This window comes from Megascapheus bottae, unplaced genomic scaffold, assembly GCF_031878675.1.
Source record: "Megascapheus bottae isolate mThoBot1 unplaced genomic scaffold, mThoBot2.hap1 HAP1_SCAFFOLD_76, whole genome shotgun sequence".
Classification (NCBI taxonomy): Eukaryota; Metazoa; Chordata; class Mammalia; order Rodentia; family Geomyidae; genus Megascapheus; species Megascapheus bottae.
This window is the reverse complement of record NW_028327824.1, coordinates 241,561-260,293: the sequence shown is the minus strand read 5'-3', so window position 1 is coordinate 260,293 and position 18,733 is coordinate 241,561. Positions and strand designations below refer to the sequence as shown.

General features: G+C 42.4%; 1 protein-coding gene across 1 annotated transcript; it reads left to right on the top strand.

Moving 5' to 3' along the window:
* The first annotated feature begins 4,429 nt into the window (after nucleotides 1-4,429).
* Nucleotides 4,430-13,801, top strand: LOC150039114 (uncharacterized). Its single transcript, XM_090328009.1, has 4 exons — nucleotides 4,430-4,567; nucleotides 6,474-6,537; nucleotides 12,870-13,035; nucleotides 13,528-13,801. Exons 3-4 carry the CDS (start codon nucleotides 12,917-12,919, stop codon nucleotides 13,799-13,801), a joined length of 393 nt encoding a protein of 130 aa, XP_090184135.1. The 5' UTR covers nucleotides 4,430-4,567; nucleotides 6,474-6,537; nucleotides 12,870-12,916.
* The last annotated feature ends 4,932 nt before the right edge of the window (nucleotides 13,802-18,733 follow it).

Genomic DNA, 18,733 nt, shown 5'->3' with positions numbered 1-18,733 from the left:
TCTCTCTGTCTCCCTCTCTCTCTCTCTTTTTCTCTCTCTCCCTCTCTCTCTCTCTCTTTTGCTCTCTCTCTCTCTCTCTCACACACACACACATACATACATATGCACACATGCACACACAAATTTTAAAAAGGAAAATAGACTTTTCAATATCATAGAAGAGCAAAGTTATTAGTATACTTCGGTAGCTACTTTAGAGAGTTATTCATGATAATTCTAAAAATAGTAACATTTATGGAGCCCAATCATAATAAATCGCACTGCCTAGAAGCTCTTCAATAGTAACTTCATTTAGTCCTCATAATTCAAGTGCTATCATTACTTCTATTTTCCTGGGAAATTAGAAGTTTGGACAATTAGATATATCAAAAAATTAGTAAAGTAACAAATTCAGGATTTACACCCAACATAGTAATCTAATACGTTGGATAGCATGCCAGTAAGGGAATAGCTTTCTCTATTTTTTCTTATTCACTTGGTACCATAATGATGGACTCTTAATCACCAAGAAGCCAGGTACTCTGCATCCCCTACCAAACTAAAGCTAAACAGTAAACCGCTGACAATTTGCATAATCCTTAGTCTACCCCCAGGCTCCCACCCCGTTTAGGGTGGAATTAATCCAGGATCAGAATATAACTCTGAAATCCTGTCTGGACTGGGCGGTGCCGGAAGATGGTTCGGTTCGTGAGACGGTTTAAATCCCACCTGTGAGGCAGCTTGGCTGCAGAGCCAAAGCTTGGAGCTTCAGCCTGGGCTCTGCGGGCTGCGCGGCTTGGAGCCAAGAGCATGAGTGGCCATGGAGGAGCCGACTGAGCAGGAGCACAGGTTGCAGGAGGTGCTGCACTTGGTGCTGGGGCTGAGCCAGCGGCACCTCCAGGGGTTCCTCATGGCCAAGATGCAGCGCTAGGCCTCGGCGGAGGAGTTCCTGCAGCACCTGGAAGATGCGCTGGACCTGAGCGCGCCCGCGCGGGACTTCGCCATCCAGCTGTGGCACAAGGTACCAGGGAAGCCGGTGGTAGAAAAGCCAGCTAGGGTGGCAGAGCGAGAGGCTCGAGCCCTGCTAGAGAAGAACAGATCTTACAAGTTGTTGGAAGAGAGTGAAGAGAGCAGTGAGGAAAGTGGGATTCTGAGTAAGAGCAGCCTCCAGAAAAAAGCGTAAAAAACGGAAACATCCCAGGAAGAAGCACTGTGATGAGGAGGAGGAAGAAGAGGAAGACATTTCTAAAAAAAGGAAAAGGAAGACAGGGGAGCATGAAGAACGGACACCGAAAGCAGAATCAGAGGACGGGTGGAGAGAACGAGAGCGCCTTCGGGACGCGATGCCTTTGCGGAGCAAATGCGTCAGTGGGACAAGGCTCGGTCTCGCCATGTCCTGGAGCGCTCAGACAAGGAGGCTGATGAAGGGGCTCAGAAGCGCCTCACGATGGCTGAAGAAGACCAGAAAGCCGTGGGAACGAACATAAACAGATCTTGATACCAGCACCTTTTCTTTCTGTACATTGTTTAATTCCTGTTAAATAAAATTATTTTTTAATAAAAAAAAGTCATATTGCCTCACGTGATATGTCCATTTTTTTTCCTGCTCCCTTCAGTCAGGAATTCAGTTGGTTTGGGGATCATAGATGTGAATTTCGCTTTTCCATTTGAAAGTAGGATCAGTAAGGACTGAAAGGATTTGGAAAGAAATGGGTAGGTATTTCCAAGCCAAGAATAATGTCTGCTGTTCAGCACCCACCAAGAATGATCAAATTGCTCCATGCAACAAGATATTATACAAAGGAATTTGATGACAGGAAGCAGTGCTTTGGGCTGAGGGCACAGCTGTGTGGTAAAGACTCCCTAGCACACAGAGGCCCTACCAAAAATTGAACTAAATATCAGAAAAGAAAAGAAATTGCATACTAATTTCAGCACTAGCAACCTTGTTAAGCACATTTGAGGCTGTTCATTCACGCATTGACCTATTGATCCATTCATACCTCATAACCACCCATCCGTCCATTCAGCTCTCCATCCTCCCATACAGACAATCATTCATTATCCATTTCTCCATCCATCATCCATCTTTCTATCCATTCATTTGTTGAGGACATTTTGCAAATGCATAAGAGAGAACGAAGGCTACCCTGGTAGATAGGGAAAGTGGTACAATCTGTATTCATTTACACAATAGCCACCAGCCACAGATACCATGACAGAGTACAATTAGTTCCATTGAAATCAAATGAAAATTTCAGGGGGTGCTTAACTACAGAACTTACATTGGATTGGGGAAGACTTATCAATTTCTTTCCAAACCACAGTCCAGCCTTTACTGCTTCTCTTTCAAGTTGAAAAACAAAATTCACATCTGAAATTCTAAAACTGCTTTAATCCTTGACTCAGGCAATCATGGAAAAATGGACATGTTAGGTGAATAAAAAGGCCTTGAGCTCAAGTGCCAGCACTGCTACCCCTCCCCCCAAAAATGTCATGAATAGAAATGTAGGTGAAGCCCTATGGTAAACAAGAACAAGGCCAGGACTTTGATTCCCAGGAAGAAACACACACACACACACACACACACACACACACACACACACACACACACACACTTCTCATAAATGATTCTTGGTTATCACTAACTCATCTTTGGCTAATGATGTGCTGTAAAAATAACAGCTAGATTTCAGTGAATGCTTCCCCTAATATAGAAATTCTTTAATAAAACTGTCCTTGCCTTCATATGCTGCTTTAGAATGTGTAATAGTATGCTTACAGCTTATAACACCTCAGGCCTCCTGTGTTTTACATGTTAAGTACATTTCCTTAGCAGCTGTAGTTTGATGGTTTAAATAGATGTAAGACTTTTACATTTGGCAACTTACAGTAATGTCTTTATAAAGATAAGATCAAAATTTACTGGTAGGCTCCAGTTATTTTGTAAATGGCAAGTGAGAAACTTTACGCATATGGGCAGATAGTGTGAGTGATATTTTGGGTTAAGGTAGGAAGATGTCAAATTCGAATGTAAAGATCGTGTCCAAAGTCCACAAGAATGAGCTGGATTGCTTCTCTGGGCATGACTCAGCTACCTCCCAGGCCTCTTACTCTCTTTCTCACATAGTTCTTCCCGAAGGGAGACTCAGGTAAAGCAGCCAGATGGCTAGTGCAGGTTGGCAGCAGACTAAGAGAAACTGAAAAGAAGACTTTGAATTTCAGTAATTGTATCTCTCCCCTCTCCTTCTCCTTCTCTCTCTCCCCCTTTCCCTCTCTCTCACCGTCTTCTTCTCTTTCCTCCTGATTCTTTCCCTCCTCCTACTCTTTCCTTAATGTGGCACCAATTGAGGACCTAAGGCACTTGTTTGTCTTTTTTCACTCAACATTAGTTCACCCCTAGCTTTTCTTCTGGTTAATTGGAGATGTGAGTCTCATGGACTTTTCTGCTGAGGTAGGCTTTGAACCACTATCCTCAGCCTCCAGAGTAGCAAGGATTATAGTTGTGAGTCACTGGAATCAACAACTGTTGTGTTTTCACATTGAGAATTAATTGTAGTCCTAGTTTGTACAAAAAGATTGTAAAATATTACTGATCAATTATTAACCCCAAGAAAGCAGCTACTCTCATTTATTTGAAATAGAGAAATCAAATTGCCTGACACTGGTGGCTCATGTTTGTGATCCTAGCTACTCAGGAGATCGAGATCTGAAGATCGAGGTTCAAAGCCAGTCTATGCATGAAATTCCATGAGACCCTTATTTCCAATTAACCACTAGTGTACTAGTCTTGAGCAAAAACTTCAGGGACAATGCAAGGCCCTGAGTTTAAGTCTCAGTCCTGGCATACATGCCCAAGAATTATGACAATGTAAATATCTGACAGGAAATCACTACTTTTAGTTAGATTTGTTAGACAGAATAGGTGAGAGGTTTTCGGTGCCTGATAAATTTTTTTATTAGTTAACACATGCTTTTGCAATGGTAGATGTTGGAAATCAAGTTTCCATTCGTGAAACAAATACCTGAGAGTGAACTTCTAAAGAGGAGAGGCTTTGCAGGACATTGATGGCTCACACCTGTAATTCTAGCTGCCCAGAAAGCTGAGATCTGAGGATTGCAGTGCAAATTGAACTTGGTTTGCAAAGGGTATGAAGCTCTTATCTTCAGTTAACAAGAAGATGGAAAGAACCAAAAAGAACAGAAATCCTGGCCAAGTTTGTGAGATCAGTGCTGCGGGTGCAAGAGCTATTTCGTGGCAACCAGCTGGTTTTCACCCATCTTCTTCCAGATGGTTTAGCAGAGTTCGGCTGGCTCTTGCTCCACTGACCTTCCCTCAGAGCTCAGTGAGGATGCCCCTACCAGCTGGGCTGGCAACCTGCAGGTGGACTGCAGTCCATCCAAGCCCCGCCCCACGGCCCCACCCACCCGCAGTTAGACACGCCCCTCCTGCCCAGAGGACCATGGGAGCTGCTTGCCTGGAATCCCTGTGGAAAGCACAGTTGGAGGCCAACGGACAGGGGCTCTTGGTAGACCTACTAAAGGAGCATCTGGAGTTTGCTCGTACATTGACTTTAACTTAAAATATGTACTTTATTTATAATTTAAACGTTTATTTATATATAGTTTACTTATAACTAATAATTTGTTCATTCATTTTGGGGAGTGGGTCCTGAACTGGGGTGGGGAAAGGTCTGGGTTTTCTTGCTCACGGTTAGTGCTATACCATTTGAGCCACACTACTTATGGCTTTCTGGTGGTTTATTGAAGTCTTATGGACTTTCTTGACTGGGTTGGCTTCAAACCATTATCCCGAAGTCTCAGTCTGCAGAGGAGCTAGGGTTACAGATATGAGCCACTAACAAATGATAGATAATAAAGGTAAGCTTAGAAGGTAGATCCAAGGAATAATTACAATAGCATATTGAATTAGCCTTTTTCTTTATAGGTCAAAAGTTACCTTGTAAATTGACCATTTTTTATCATCAAATTCTATAAATGCCACAGAATGGGGTTCCATAATGAGTTTCAATAGGGCTTACAGGAGGAAGGAAATGATAATGAAGCTCACTCAGAGACAATGTACTAGATCCAGGAAAACAAAGTTTGTGTATAGAAATGGCTATGGGCAAATGAAGAACAACATTTTTTTCCTAGAAATGTAATAAATTATTCCCTTAGGTGTCACGCTTAATGTTGAGAAAGCTATTTGGAAAGAGTCTGATCACTGGACCAAAATACAATCTTAATTCTACATGCTCACAAGGCCATTCCTTTCTGAGCTTGTCAGGGAAAATAAGACAGTATAAAACTCCTTACCAGCAGGAAAGGGAAAACCATCTAAGGAAATATTGTCCATTCTGAGAGTTATAGATACAGTGAAAATTTGATAAAGAATTAAGCTAACCTCAAAGAATGTTAGTGTGGGCATCTAGGAGGAAAAGGAATCCTTAATGAAGGTTACAAATGGTAGACTAAGTCTTTAATGAGGAAAAGACTTGCCAAAGTAATAGAAGAAATACTTTGGGAAAATACCTATTGTTGAGGTGAAAGAAATTGGAACAAGGTGTTTATAGGTTATTCATGTGAAGTACACAATAACGTGCACTTTAAATTTGCTCATTTTGGTGTTTTTTTTTGCCAGTCCAGGGTGTGGACTCAGGGCCTGAACACTGTTATGTGGTAACTAGGAATTGAACCTGGGTCTTCATGCATGCTAGGCAAGCACTCTACCACCAGACCAAACTCCCGGCCCCTCATTTTGGTATTTTTTTAATGGCAGTCCTGGTGCTTGAACTCAGAGCCTGGGCATTGTCTTGAACTTTCTCAAGGCTAATGTTCTACCACTTGCGCCACAGCACCACTTCTAGCTTTTTCTATGTACATGGTACCAAGGAATTGAACCCAGGGCTTCTTGCATGCTAGGCAAGCACTCTACCATGAGGCTATACTCCCAGCCCTCATTTTGGTATTTTGTGCCTCTCTCTCTCTGTCTCTCTGTCTCTCTCTCTCTTTGTCTCTCTGTCTCTGTCTCTGTCTTTTGCCAGTCCTGGGGCTAGAACTCACAGCTTGGGCATTGTTCTTGGGCTTTCTCAAGGCTAGCACTATATCACCTGAGCCACATCACCATTTCCAGCTTTTTTTCGGTGTATGGGATACTGAGGAATTGAACCTAGGGCTTCATACATGCTATGTGAGCACTAGACCATTAGAATACTACTGCTCCCAATTCCAGCCCTACTGTTTCTTTTTATTCTGCTAGCTTACTTGTGTCAAATTAATAACCAAAATGTTTCTGTGTGTTCATCTTACATGATACTCAGTATATATTTAAATGATGAAGATCTAGGTCACTGAAGTAATACCTGAAGGAAAAATAAAAGTATTCCAATAAGAATTACATTGAACACCCGAGGAAATATACTTTTGTTATTTCTTATTTAAGGATCAGTGTTTCTTTTGCTGTAAATACCATGATTTATCTGACTTTACAGGATGTGATTCAGTATATTGCATCAGAAGAGCAAGACAGTTGTGAGGAAACATATCCAGCCTTTGGTATGTTCATTATTTATATTCTATCTTCTCGTATAAGTGGGTTTTGTATTTTCAATAATATAGCCAAAGGAATTTACTTCCCAGACTACCCTGAACAATTAATAGGTCAAATCAGCAACTGCTATAATTATTTTTGCAAGTATGAGTACTTACTAAAACACTTAAGAAATATCAGCATCATATTAAGTATGATCTTTAGAGTTATGCTCAAAATGTGTGATTGATTTGTGCTTCTGATAATAAATATGCCTCATGTGATAAAACTTTAAATCCAAATCAAAGACTGACTAATTAGTCAGAATTAAGAATCCTATTTTGTCATTAACCCTTAGCTTCTTATCAAAGGGAAATAATTCTTAATGGCTCCCAATTCATAATTTCATATTAAAATCATTAATGCCAAAGACTGGAACAGAAATATATCATGTGGTATGCGTGCCTTCCATGTGTGGCTTGAGGGAGAGAAGAGTCTGACATGTGTCTGAAGGAGATGATTGGGAAGGGTGCTGAATATTACAAAAAACCCAGAATATTTCATTTTAATGAATTGGATCAGAAAATACAACCACATTTTTATAGACTGATATAAATATAGCTTAGCATAGATTCACACTGGACTTTCTGCTGTGAGTATACACAGATGAAAGACCCTGTATAGACTATAACCAAGTGGAAGAAAACCATTAATCCATATATCCAATAGAAACTTAGAAATCATGGCTTCATGCCATGTTAAAATTGTGTTGTGTATTCAAAACTGAATCAGTTTCCCTTTCTGAATAGTTACCTATGGAGACACCATCAGGAAACAAACCATGCATGTTTGCATTGTATTGACATGACAGAGAAGGAATCTGTCAGCAAAGAATTTTTAGCTCTAGAACCCCTTCCAGTGAAGATGTTGAGAAGGATTTACATTTCCTTTGTACCTGAGATGGAAGCCAGAAGGAAGAAAATTCCCTACTCAGACAACAGGTTCCCTAATATGACATTGATCCTCCATGGAAAGAAAGCTGACAGATGAGTGAATCTCTAGGAGGATCATCATCCAGGGAGATGAGCAGAGCATGCCTAGGTTCATCATTTTATCCTGACAGTCAGGGGCTGAGCAGGTGTCAGCTAGAAAGATACCATTATCCTGGCATCTACATTGTTATAATGAACAGAAAGGAATGACAGCGGGAGGACAAGGAGATTTCTCACATTTAAAAAGCAGCTCTTCTTGGGATAGGAGTTTGGCCTAGTGGTAGAGTGCTTGCCTAGCATGCATGAAGACCAGGATTTGATTCCTTGGTGCCACATACACCGAAGTGGTGTTTTGCCTCAAGTGGCAGAGAACTAACCTTGAGGAAAAAGCCTAAAGACAGTGCTCAGGCCCTGAGTTCATGCCCCAGGACTAGCAAAAAAAAAAAGAAGTAACTCTTCTTACCATATACAGCTTATACTTTTGTTAATCAAGAGTCTGGGAATTGGTAGGTCCAAGTTCAAAGCCAACCCATCACAAAAGTCTGGGAGACTCCCTATCCACAATAAGTAGTAAAAAAAGGAGGCAGACAGTGTACCTCATGAGGTAAAGGCCAAGTGTGGTATAGAAAGGCGAGAAAGGGTAAGAGAGGCCCTCAGTTTAAAGGCTGAAACCAGCTAAATCTGAAATCCAAAGAAAGAAAGATAAAGGGATTAAGCAAGCAACTGTCCTTTTACCTTTTTTTTAAAGCTTATTATACTCTTTTTATTCACAGAGGAAAGCTGTAAATGGTATTTTCTTCTGTTTTTGGCTGTTGGGCTTGGATTCTGGGCTTGGGTGCTGTCCCTTAGCATTTCAGTTTAAGGCTACTGCCCTACCCCTTGGCCACAGTGCCATTTCCCATTTCCTAGTGGTTAATTGGAGAGAAGAGTCTCACAGTCTTCAGGGTCTTTAGTGCCTGATCTGGCTTTGAATAGAGATTCTCAGATCTCAGACTCCTGAATAGCTAAGATTACAGGCATGAGACACTGTGCTTGGCTGTAGTTCCTTCCTTCCTTCGTTCCTTCCTTCGTTCCTTCCTTCCTTCCTTCCTTCCTTCCTTCCTTCCTTCCTTCCTTCCTTCCTTATTCCTTTCTTTCATTCATTCTTTCTTTTTTCTTTCTTTCTCTTTTCTTCCTTTTTGTTTTTTGCCAGGCTTACGACTTGAACTCAGGGCCTGAATACTGTCCTTATGTTCTCAAGGACAGTGTTCTAGCCCTTGAGCCACAGCACCACTTCCACCTTTTTCTACGTATGTGATACCGAGGAATCAAACATGACACGTGATATGGGATACGCAAGCACTCTTACCAATAGGTCAAACTCCTGGCTCAAACATAGTATTTAAAGCTAATGTACAATCTAAAATATATCAACAACTCAAAAATTGAATCACTCCAAAACTAATCTCCAAAGTAACAACCATCCCATTAAAAAATGGGCCAAAGTCTTAAAGAGAGTCTTCTCTGAAGAAGAAACAAAAATGGCCTATAGACACATGAAGAAATGCTCAACATCTCTGGTCATAAAAGAAATGCAAATCAAAACAACTCTAAGATTCCACCTCACTCCAGTTAGAATGGCCAGGATCAGGAAAACGAATAATAACAGATGCTGGAGGGGATGTGGCCAGGAGGGATCACTACTACACTGTTGGTGGGAGTGCAAACTCGTTCAACCACTATGGAAAGCAGTGTGGCAGTGCCTCAAAAGGCTAAACATAGAACTCCCCTATGACCCAGCAATTCCACTACTTGGCATTTACCCAACCATCCAGAAACAAGGGCATACTAAATCCACTAGCACAACAATGTTCATTGCAGCACTATTCACCATAGCAAAGATATGGAACCAACCTAGATGTCCCTCAGTTGATGAGTGGATCAACAAGTTGTGGTATTGTACACAATGGAATTCTATGCTGCTGTCAGAAAGAATGACATCACCCCATTTGAGAGGAAATGTAAAGACTTAGAAAAAATCATATTAAGTGAAGTAAGCCAGACTCAAAGGAACTTAGGCTCAATGGTTTCCCTCATTCATCATAATCAGTAGAAACCTCGGGCTCTACTAGCAGAGATCTGCAATAGAGCAAAATCTTGATATGTAAGGCCACATAGTATGAAGCTAATTGAAAGGACCTCCAGGATATTGAAACAAAAGCCATATAAGGAATGATTGTTGTCCTTAATGTACTATGTTGTCTCTCATCTCCTTTGCTGTCCCTTGGGTACCTCATATTTTTACAGAATCTCACTTTGTTATCTGATATATTGAATTTATTTGTATTTGGTTATTTGAAATTTGTTAGGGAAGGGGGGAAAACCAAGACGGGGGTGTGGGGGGGAGGGTAATGGGTACCAAGACATGTGAAAGGGTATCAATGTATGTGAATTAATGCACCTTCTATCTGGCAAATATCATGTAACCCTTTTATTAATTACAATAAAAAATTAAAAAAAGAAAAAAATAAAGCTAATGTACAGAAGAAAATTTCCATTGAACTCTCTCACATGATTTACTGCTTTCTTGCCAGAGAAAGCTTTTCCTTAATAAATAGATTAATACCCTCTTGGGTCCTTTTGTATCTAGGAAAACACTTGTTTTTCTTCTTGTTGGTGTTGCTTGTTGGTGATGATCCTATGGCTTTAACTCAGAGCTGGGCACCTACATGTTTTTGCTCCTGGTTAGCACTTTCCCATTTGAGCCACAGCTCCACTTCTAGTTTTTTTGGAGGTTTGTTGGAGATAAGTCCCATAGACTTTGATTCCTAAGCTGATTTCAAGCAGGGATTCTGAGACCTCGGCCTCCTGAGTAGTTAAGATTACAGTTGTGAGCCACTAGAGCCCAGCTGATGATACTTTTTCTTTTGCTTAATTCAGTATTAGGATCCCTCTGATTATATCAATATCATCTTTTGAGACATAAGCAATTTTTCTTCTAGAAAGTGTTTTCATATTTTATTTCTAGCCCAGTGAAGATATTAGTACTTAAAATATGTATTTGATACTCAACTATAGTAGTTTAAGTTAAATAAAGAATAAACACAAATATAAAAGCTCTGATTTTCTCTGTATGATGACTTCAGTGTGCAAGATGGAGTTTTAATATCTGTGAAAACTACTTTTATTTCCTCTGGCATCTGTTAAACCACATCTTGTAATTTTTGGGGGGTGGGTCATGGGTCTTGAACTGGGCCTGGGCACTGTCCCTGAGCTCTTCAGCTCAAGTTTACCACCCTACCCTAGGTGTTGTCCTTGAGTTCTTCAGCTTCCCTACTCTTGAGCCAAGCCCCACTTCCCGCTTTCTAGAGATTAATTGAAGATAAAGTGTCTCAAGTCCTTTTGTTCTGGGGCTGGCTTTGAACCTTGTTCCTCACATTTCAGCCTCCTGAGTAGCTAGGAGCTGATGTAAACACCTGAGAGCCTTTTATTGCAAGCTTGAGCCTGGGCTCCTAATCATCAGCCACACAGCAGGTTAGAATTGAGAGCCCCGACCCTTCAGTTAGCAGGGTTTTTTTTTTTAGTAATTTGACCATAAGGCACAAGCTGGCCATATGCAAGAGGCCAATAAAATTGTAACATTTCCACCTGGTTTCTTGCCTTTGTTCTTCTGTCAGGAATTTACAGCCCACAGCTTACTCAGGAAATTAGGGGGAAATCTAGAGAGGGGTCTCTTCAGCCTACTAGATTCCTTCTTTTTTTTTGCCAGTCTTGGGCTTTGAGCTCAGGGCTTGAGCACTCTCCTTGGACTTTCTCAAGGCTAGAGCTCTATCACTTGAGCTTCAGCACCACTTCTGGCTTTTTTGTATATATGTATGTGGTAACGAGGAATTGAACCCGGGTCTTCGTGCATGCTAGGCAAGCACTCTACCACTAGGCCAAACTCCCAGCCCTAGATTCCTTCTTAGAGAGGATACTTTCTGGCACTAATTTGATCACTGTGTGTGTGTGTATAGTAAGGCTTGAAATCCAATCCTCAAAAACTTGCTTGGTTGTTTACTTATGGCTGGCTCTGTACCACTTGATCCTCTACTTTCTAGTTTTTTGATGACTAACTGAAGGTAAAGTTCTTCTATATTTACCTACCCCTGGTAGCTATGAACCAAGATCCTCTGAGCCTCTTGAGTAAATAGGATTATAAGAGATGAACTACTGGCATGCATATCTATTGGCATGGGGTTTCTTTCTTTTATTCACTTGTAAGAAATGTCAGAGGAAAACAAATGACTTGTAATTAGGACTACTCAGATAAAACACTGATGTTTAACACATGGGTTAACATTCGCTATGCTCATCAACCTTCCGTATGATTTCAAACTTTTATCTCTGTAATGTGTAATTAGATTTCTTGAGCCCTATTTTTGGCAATAATTAGATCACTTACAAGAAAGTTGGTTCTTCCTCTCTTGGTTTTATAAATTTTTGGATATTTCAGGGCAGGATTTATGGAGTGTTAATTTTGCCCTGCTGTAGCAAGGCATCTCTGATGTCCTCTGTTCTGTAAAGACATCACTTCCTGGCAGTGTGTGAACAATAGGTAGTTTCCTGTCATCTCTTCATGTGTTTTATTCCTCAATGTCAGGCTCCTTTCTGAACACACGTGATCCACTGCTCCGTTACATATGCAAGGGGGTCCTGTGTAGCTCTCCTGGATTTCCCTCATACCACTCTGAACTCTCCAGTGCGCTGTCACGTGACACTCATCCTCCTCACTTCCATCAGCCTGTTTTACTCACCATTGCATCTTGGGAACTTGGAGTGTGCACCACCTAGCTCCCTTCTTTCTTTGCCTTGGTCTGTGCATTCACTGACTCCATTCTCTCAAATAGGTTGTCTTCAAAGTGCTTTAATGTGGTTTGCTTGAATATTTTTGGATTGGCTTCATACAGAAACAGAGCTCAGTGCAGCTTACTCCACCTTAGGTAGAAACAGACTGCCATGAAGCATCAGTAAATATTGTAGACTGGATAAATGCCAGTTCATAGTCTCTCTTCTTGCTTCCTTTTTAGTGTTTAGCTATCAATGTAGCTATTTTCTTCTGGAAAGTACTCCTGTGCCTAAAGAAGGTCAATTCCTAGGAGAAAATGCATTTTATTCCAGCATCTAGTGAATCGATAGTGGCCATTTTTCTGCCTTTCCATTGTCCTAGTCTCTAAGCTAACCCAGAACAAGGATGTAACTCATCTACCTGCAGATCTTCATGTAGTTGTTTCATGAAGTAGAACCTCTTTATGCACTTGGACAGAGAGTGGATGAGAAAATATGTGTTCCTTTATAATAAAAAAATAACCCAACCTGACATAGCTTTTTCCCTTGTTTTCTTTCAGGTTGGTTATTTCATCCAGAATGCACTTCATTCATATGTAAAATACATATGAGAATATGCTTGGGAAATATGTGGAGATGCCAAGACAAGGAGCAAAAAAAAAAGCAAAGAATATGTTATCACAGTTACAGTGTGAAGAACAGGAAGGAGAATTTTGTCATTTTGAGGTAAATGCCTATCTATATGTAGTGTTTGACAGTTTGGGACAAGTTAGTTTACCACTGATACATGTAATGATTAAAGGCATATTTCTTAAATCACAATTTTAATGACTTCCTAAAAGGAGAATATACTGAGATCTCATTGTAAAGCAAAACATTTTGAATATGCTATTTGTTGATGCTGCCAGAAAAAATATTCTGTATATAAATAATTTTATATGTTCCTATTTAATTACTTTCAACAAATATTTTTATGTAAAGGATTATAAAATTAAAACATGAGTTGATCAATATCTCAAAAATACTCATAGAAAGAATCTTCATTCACAGCTCATCAGCACTCAGCCATGTTATGACATATTTCCAATATTACTAACACTATGGATGCAAAGGCATTTTTCATTTATTCTTTTGTTCTGGTTCTCAGAAATGCAAGTTCCTTAGGAGTTCTTTATTGACTAATGAAATGCTGGTATTTCTCCTTGGCAAACCTCACAGGACTGTGGACAGCATGAAGGAGGCCATTGAAGGAATTTCCTTGGTGATTGCACACACTCAGTCTCTTGCCCATACTCCTGTCACAAGGCCTAGCAGCGAGGGCTATTCTACAGAAAAACTTCCACATGTTGCAGAATTGAAGGGAAGTTTCTCTCCTGGAGAAAACCATGTGACTTCTTCCTCAAATGCATACACTTCAGTTGAGAGCCTGGACCAGTACCTGAGCAGGGTCAGTTTCGTCAATGTTTTCCACTGGCTTGCGGTATTTGAATGATTATTCTTCAGTTTTTGACATCCTGACTTGTTTGACTGCCTTGTATGTATTCAGTTAAGATTGCTACCATTCAGTGTTCATAAAAGAATTGGAGATCTTGGCATTTTTTAAAACCTCTAGGTCTCATTCTGAATTGCTACAGGTTTTTTTTTTTTTTGGTCATGGGACTGGGTGTTGTCCCTGAGCCCTTTCAGCTCAAAGCTAAAGCTCTTGCCCTACCCTGGAGCCCCAGTGCCACTTCCGATTTTGTAGTCGTTAATTTGAGATAAGAGTCTCATTGACTTTAGAACCTGAGCTGGATTTGAACCGTGATCCTCAGATCTCAACTTCCTGAGTAGCTAAGATTACAGGCAGGAGCCATGGTGCCTGGCCAGCTGTTTTTGTTTGTTTGTTATTGTTATGTCTTTTTTGTTCACAGTGGGGCTTCCAGTATCCTCCATACTTGTGTTCTCCATTCGTGGGATAATTTCAACAGTTGCTCTGACTTTATTAATGTTTATCAGATAGTATACTGAAGAGCATTTTATACATGTCCCATACCTTCTCTTGTCATGTCCTCACTCCCCACTGCTGCCCTTACCGCAAAAGGTCCTCTTGTACATTCCTATTATTCATCTTTAAAGTCTAGATTTACAAAATGGACAGAAGATGTGACATTTGGCTCTCAGTGTGATGTATTTGGCTTAGCATGATGAGTTCTCCTATCCATTGTCCTCATAATGATTTCACTCCATTTTTAGAGCAGACTCATTCCTCATTTTGTCCACATATAGCAGTTTTGTATATACTCATTGATGAGTAGGCAATAGTTTTGATTCCTGTGTTTCAACATTTTTGTTGTTGTTGTTGTTGTGAGACCAGAACTCTGGGCCTGGGCTCTTTCCCTGAGCTCTTCAGCTCAAGGCTAGGGCTCTAACACTTTGAGCTTCAATGCCACTTCCGTTTTTCTGGTGATCAATTGGAGAGTACTGTGCCATGTATTTCCTGCCTATGCTACTTTGAACTGTGATCCTCAGATCTCATCTCCTGACTAGTGAAGATTGCAGGCGAGAGCCACTGGTGTCCAGCTTCAACTCTTTTGAATAGTGCTAAAATAGGCACAAAGGTACGATGAGAAAGTTATGTTTTGTGTAACTTGACTCCATAAGGATATGGGAATTAGCATATTTTAAGTTTCTGTGGAAGCGGCATCTGAACTGGTTTGGAAATGAACACTGATGTCTAGACACATCACTGGCCATGCTCACCACCTGCGTGATTTCACCTCGCAAAACCTGATTGTCCTGCACCATCTCAAGCTTACCCTCCATGCTGGAGCTCATATGCTTACAATTAAATGTCAGCAAATAATTTTATGGACCTGTAAACTTTAAAAATGAACTCTGTTTCATGAATAAAATTGTGTCAATAAAATTTTGTTCAAACACAAAATATTTTTCTATGTGGTTTTGTTATTGTAATATATAGTGGGTTTACAGTTATATTTGCCAGATAGTAGGCGCATTACTTCTCACACACTGATACTCCTCATGTTTTTGTCCTCATTCCCCTTCCCCACCCGATCATCTTGTTTTATCCCCTTCCATTTCTTATTTCAAATAAACAAATAAATGTATGTACATTATGCCTGGCAACAAAGTCAGATATTGTAATGATATGAGATTAACCAAAGGGCAACAAAAGAGAAGAGAAACAACATAGTACATTAAGAACAATAATCACACAAGATAAAGCTCTTGTTTCCATATTCTGGAGATCCTTTCATTTAGCCTCATCCTATATGGCCTTATGTATCTAGGTTTTGTGCGATTGTAATCCTCTACCAGGAGAATCCTAGGTGCAAACACAAAATCTCTAAATTGTAATTTTCTTGACCACACTTTCACATTAATTTTTTTAAATAACATTTATTGCTGTAAGTCTTTTGGGTGTGATGGTAGATTTCACTTAAGTTCTAAGCAAATAATTGGATTTTACTATGCTACAGGTCAAACTTCCTGTGCCACACTGTGAGCTCTATACCTTTGTCTTTAAATTCTCACTGTCTTGCCATCACTAGAATGCCTGCTGGATAAGTGAATATTAATAACTTCTATGTTAGGTATTGTGGGAAACCAATATGAGTCTGGGGTCTAACAGAGTTATACTCGAAAGGCCTATATTGAGGACAAAGGGTGAAGAGTACAATCTGCCTGCCTTTATGCAAGGGTGGAGTAACCTTTTTGCCTAAATTCTCACAGGTCATGACAATGTGCTTTGAAAGTATTCCCAGACTTGTTTGGTTACCCTACCCTCCAGGAGATAGATTTGCTGAGAATAACTTGATAGTTGAAACTGGATGATTCTTTATACAAACAATAAGTCTTCTGAGAATTCTTGTTAATATTCAAGTATTGAACTGCAGAGGAAGATGGGTCACAAGACCACCTGAGGGAGACATGTCTGGAGGCAGCAGCTGCTGCTCCACCTTGAAACCGGCCACTCCCACCATTGGCTGTGTGTCCCAGGTGGGCTGTTCAGCACCCAGGGAGGAACCAAGATCATCTAGGGCTGCAAATTCCCGATGCAGTGAGGGAAATCACCTGTGCCCAAAATTCACCTCAGGGAGCTGCCAGCCATTCCTGGGGTCACTGAAATGCAGGACCGATAAGTAGGCGTGGGCTTCTGCTGGGGCCTTGGGGAGGGTCCAGCCGAAGACAGGACCTGGACTGGACATGGACTTGCTCTGGGGGCGGGTCTACCTGAAGACAGGACCTAGACTGGACATGGACTTGCTCTGGGGCGGGTCTACCTGAAGACAGGACCTGGACTGGACGTGGACTTGCTCTGGGGCGGGTCTTCCTGAAGACAGGACCTGGACTGGACATGGACTTGCTCTGGGGCGGGTCTACCTGAAGACAGGACCTGGACTGGACGTGGACTTGCTCTGGGGCGGGTCTTCCTGAAGACAGGACCTGGACTGGACATGGACTTGCTCTGGGGCGGGTCTTCCTGAAGACAGGACCTGGACTGGACATGGACTTGCTCTGGGGCGGGTCTACCTGAAGACAGGACCTGGACTGGACGTGGACTTGCTCTGGGGCGGGTCTACCTGAAGACAGGACCTGGACTGGACGTGGACTTGCTCTGGGGCGGGTCTACCTGAAGACAGGACCTGGACTGGACGTGGACTTGGGCAGGGGGCGGGTCTTCCTGAAGACAGGACCTGGACTGGACGTGGACTTGGGCAGGGGCGGGTCTACCTGAAGACAGGACCTGGACTGGAGTGGACTTGCTCTGGGGCGGGTCTACCTGAAGACAGGACCTGGACTGGACGTGGACTTGCTCTGGGGCGGGTCTACCTGAAGACAGGACCTGGACTGGACGTGGACTTGCTCTGGGGCGGGTCTACCTGAAGACAGGACCTGGACTGGACGTGGACTTGGGCAGGGGGCGGGTCTTCCTGAAGACAGGACCTGGACTGGACGTGGACTTGGGCAGGGGCGGGTCTACCTGAAGACAGGACCTGGACTGGACGTGGACTTGCTCTGGGGCGGGTCTACCTGAAGAGAGGACCTGGACTGGACGTGGACTTGCTCTGGGGGCGGGTCTTCCTGAAGACAGGACCTGGACTGGACGTGGACTTGCTCTGGGGCGGGTCTACCTGAAGACAGGACCTGGACTGGACATGGACTTGGGCAGGGGCAGAGCCTCAACCAGGATGTCACTGATGCAGCCTCAGCTGGATGCTGGGACACTGGGAACATTTACTTCCGGCACTTGACGGCCATTTCCTCCAGCTGCACCTAGGGGACTAAGTTCTGTCCCCATGGCCTTCCTGGGAAGGAGTGGCAGGACTCCTTTTCACCCTCGGGTTTCCCGGCAGCCCGGGTCACCTGTCCTGCCGGCAGTTTTGAAGCGGCCTGGAGCCCACGAGCACCCGGCAGCGGCCTGCGTGGGGGGCCCGGCCCGCCGGTCCACTTGGGCTGTCAGAGCCCAGGCTGCACAAGAGGTGACCGCTGCTCCTGGAACCTCCATCCTACAGGGGCTGCCTGGCTGGCCGAGTGGTGGGGCCAAAGGCCCAGACTTGCTGTTCTCCAGGCCTAGGAGTTGGTGCCTGCCTGACCCAGTGGGCCGCCTGCAGTGAGAGAAGAGGCATCTAGGCAGTGCCAGACTGGGGGATTTGGCTGGCGGACCTGCCGAAGTTATTCCATGGCCTGGCCTAAATTGCTGCAGCCCCAAGAGCCCCAGGGTTCTGGAAACATGGGGAAGGGAAGGGAAGGACTGTGAGTGAAGGGATGGAGGCCAGCCCCTCTTCTTCCCCAGATGAAGAGCAAGTATGCCAGATTGTCTCCCTGTAGCATTTGTATTCAGACTGTGGTCTGCCTGGACTGGCTTCCAGAAGATTTGACCCTGGCCATGCAGCTGCTAATACTGAGTCCTGAATTAAGCAAGAAGAAGAGGTGATGGAGGCCAGGTTCAACGACGAGGGAACGCATGAGGGACAGGAACAGGATTTCTGGAGGCCATCGTAGTTGTCCAGGAGTGGTGTGTGTGTTGAAGCAGAGCATTCAGTCTTCACAACCTCAGGTATTAGTAAATTGTGCATTCATGGAGAGCCTAGCATGCATCACTTACACCATCAGATGGGAACTAGTTACCACCCTTAGAAGCGTCACTGAATGTAGATTTTTCTACATGTTCACTGCAAGCTAATTCATTTACCCTGCATTTCACTTTTTTTTTAACATTGATTTTTACATCCTACTTCAAATGTCATGTTTAACAAAGGGAATGTCAATATACAGTCACTGGCACATAGATTTTAGAACATAAATAAAATTAAGCTGAGTCTTTGTGTGGCATAGATAATATTAATCTATGTAATAAAACATTATTCTATAGAGTATATTGCCCATCATAGATTTTTATGTCTATGTAGTTATGTTTATA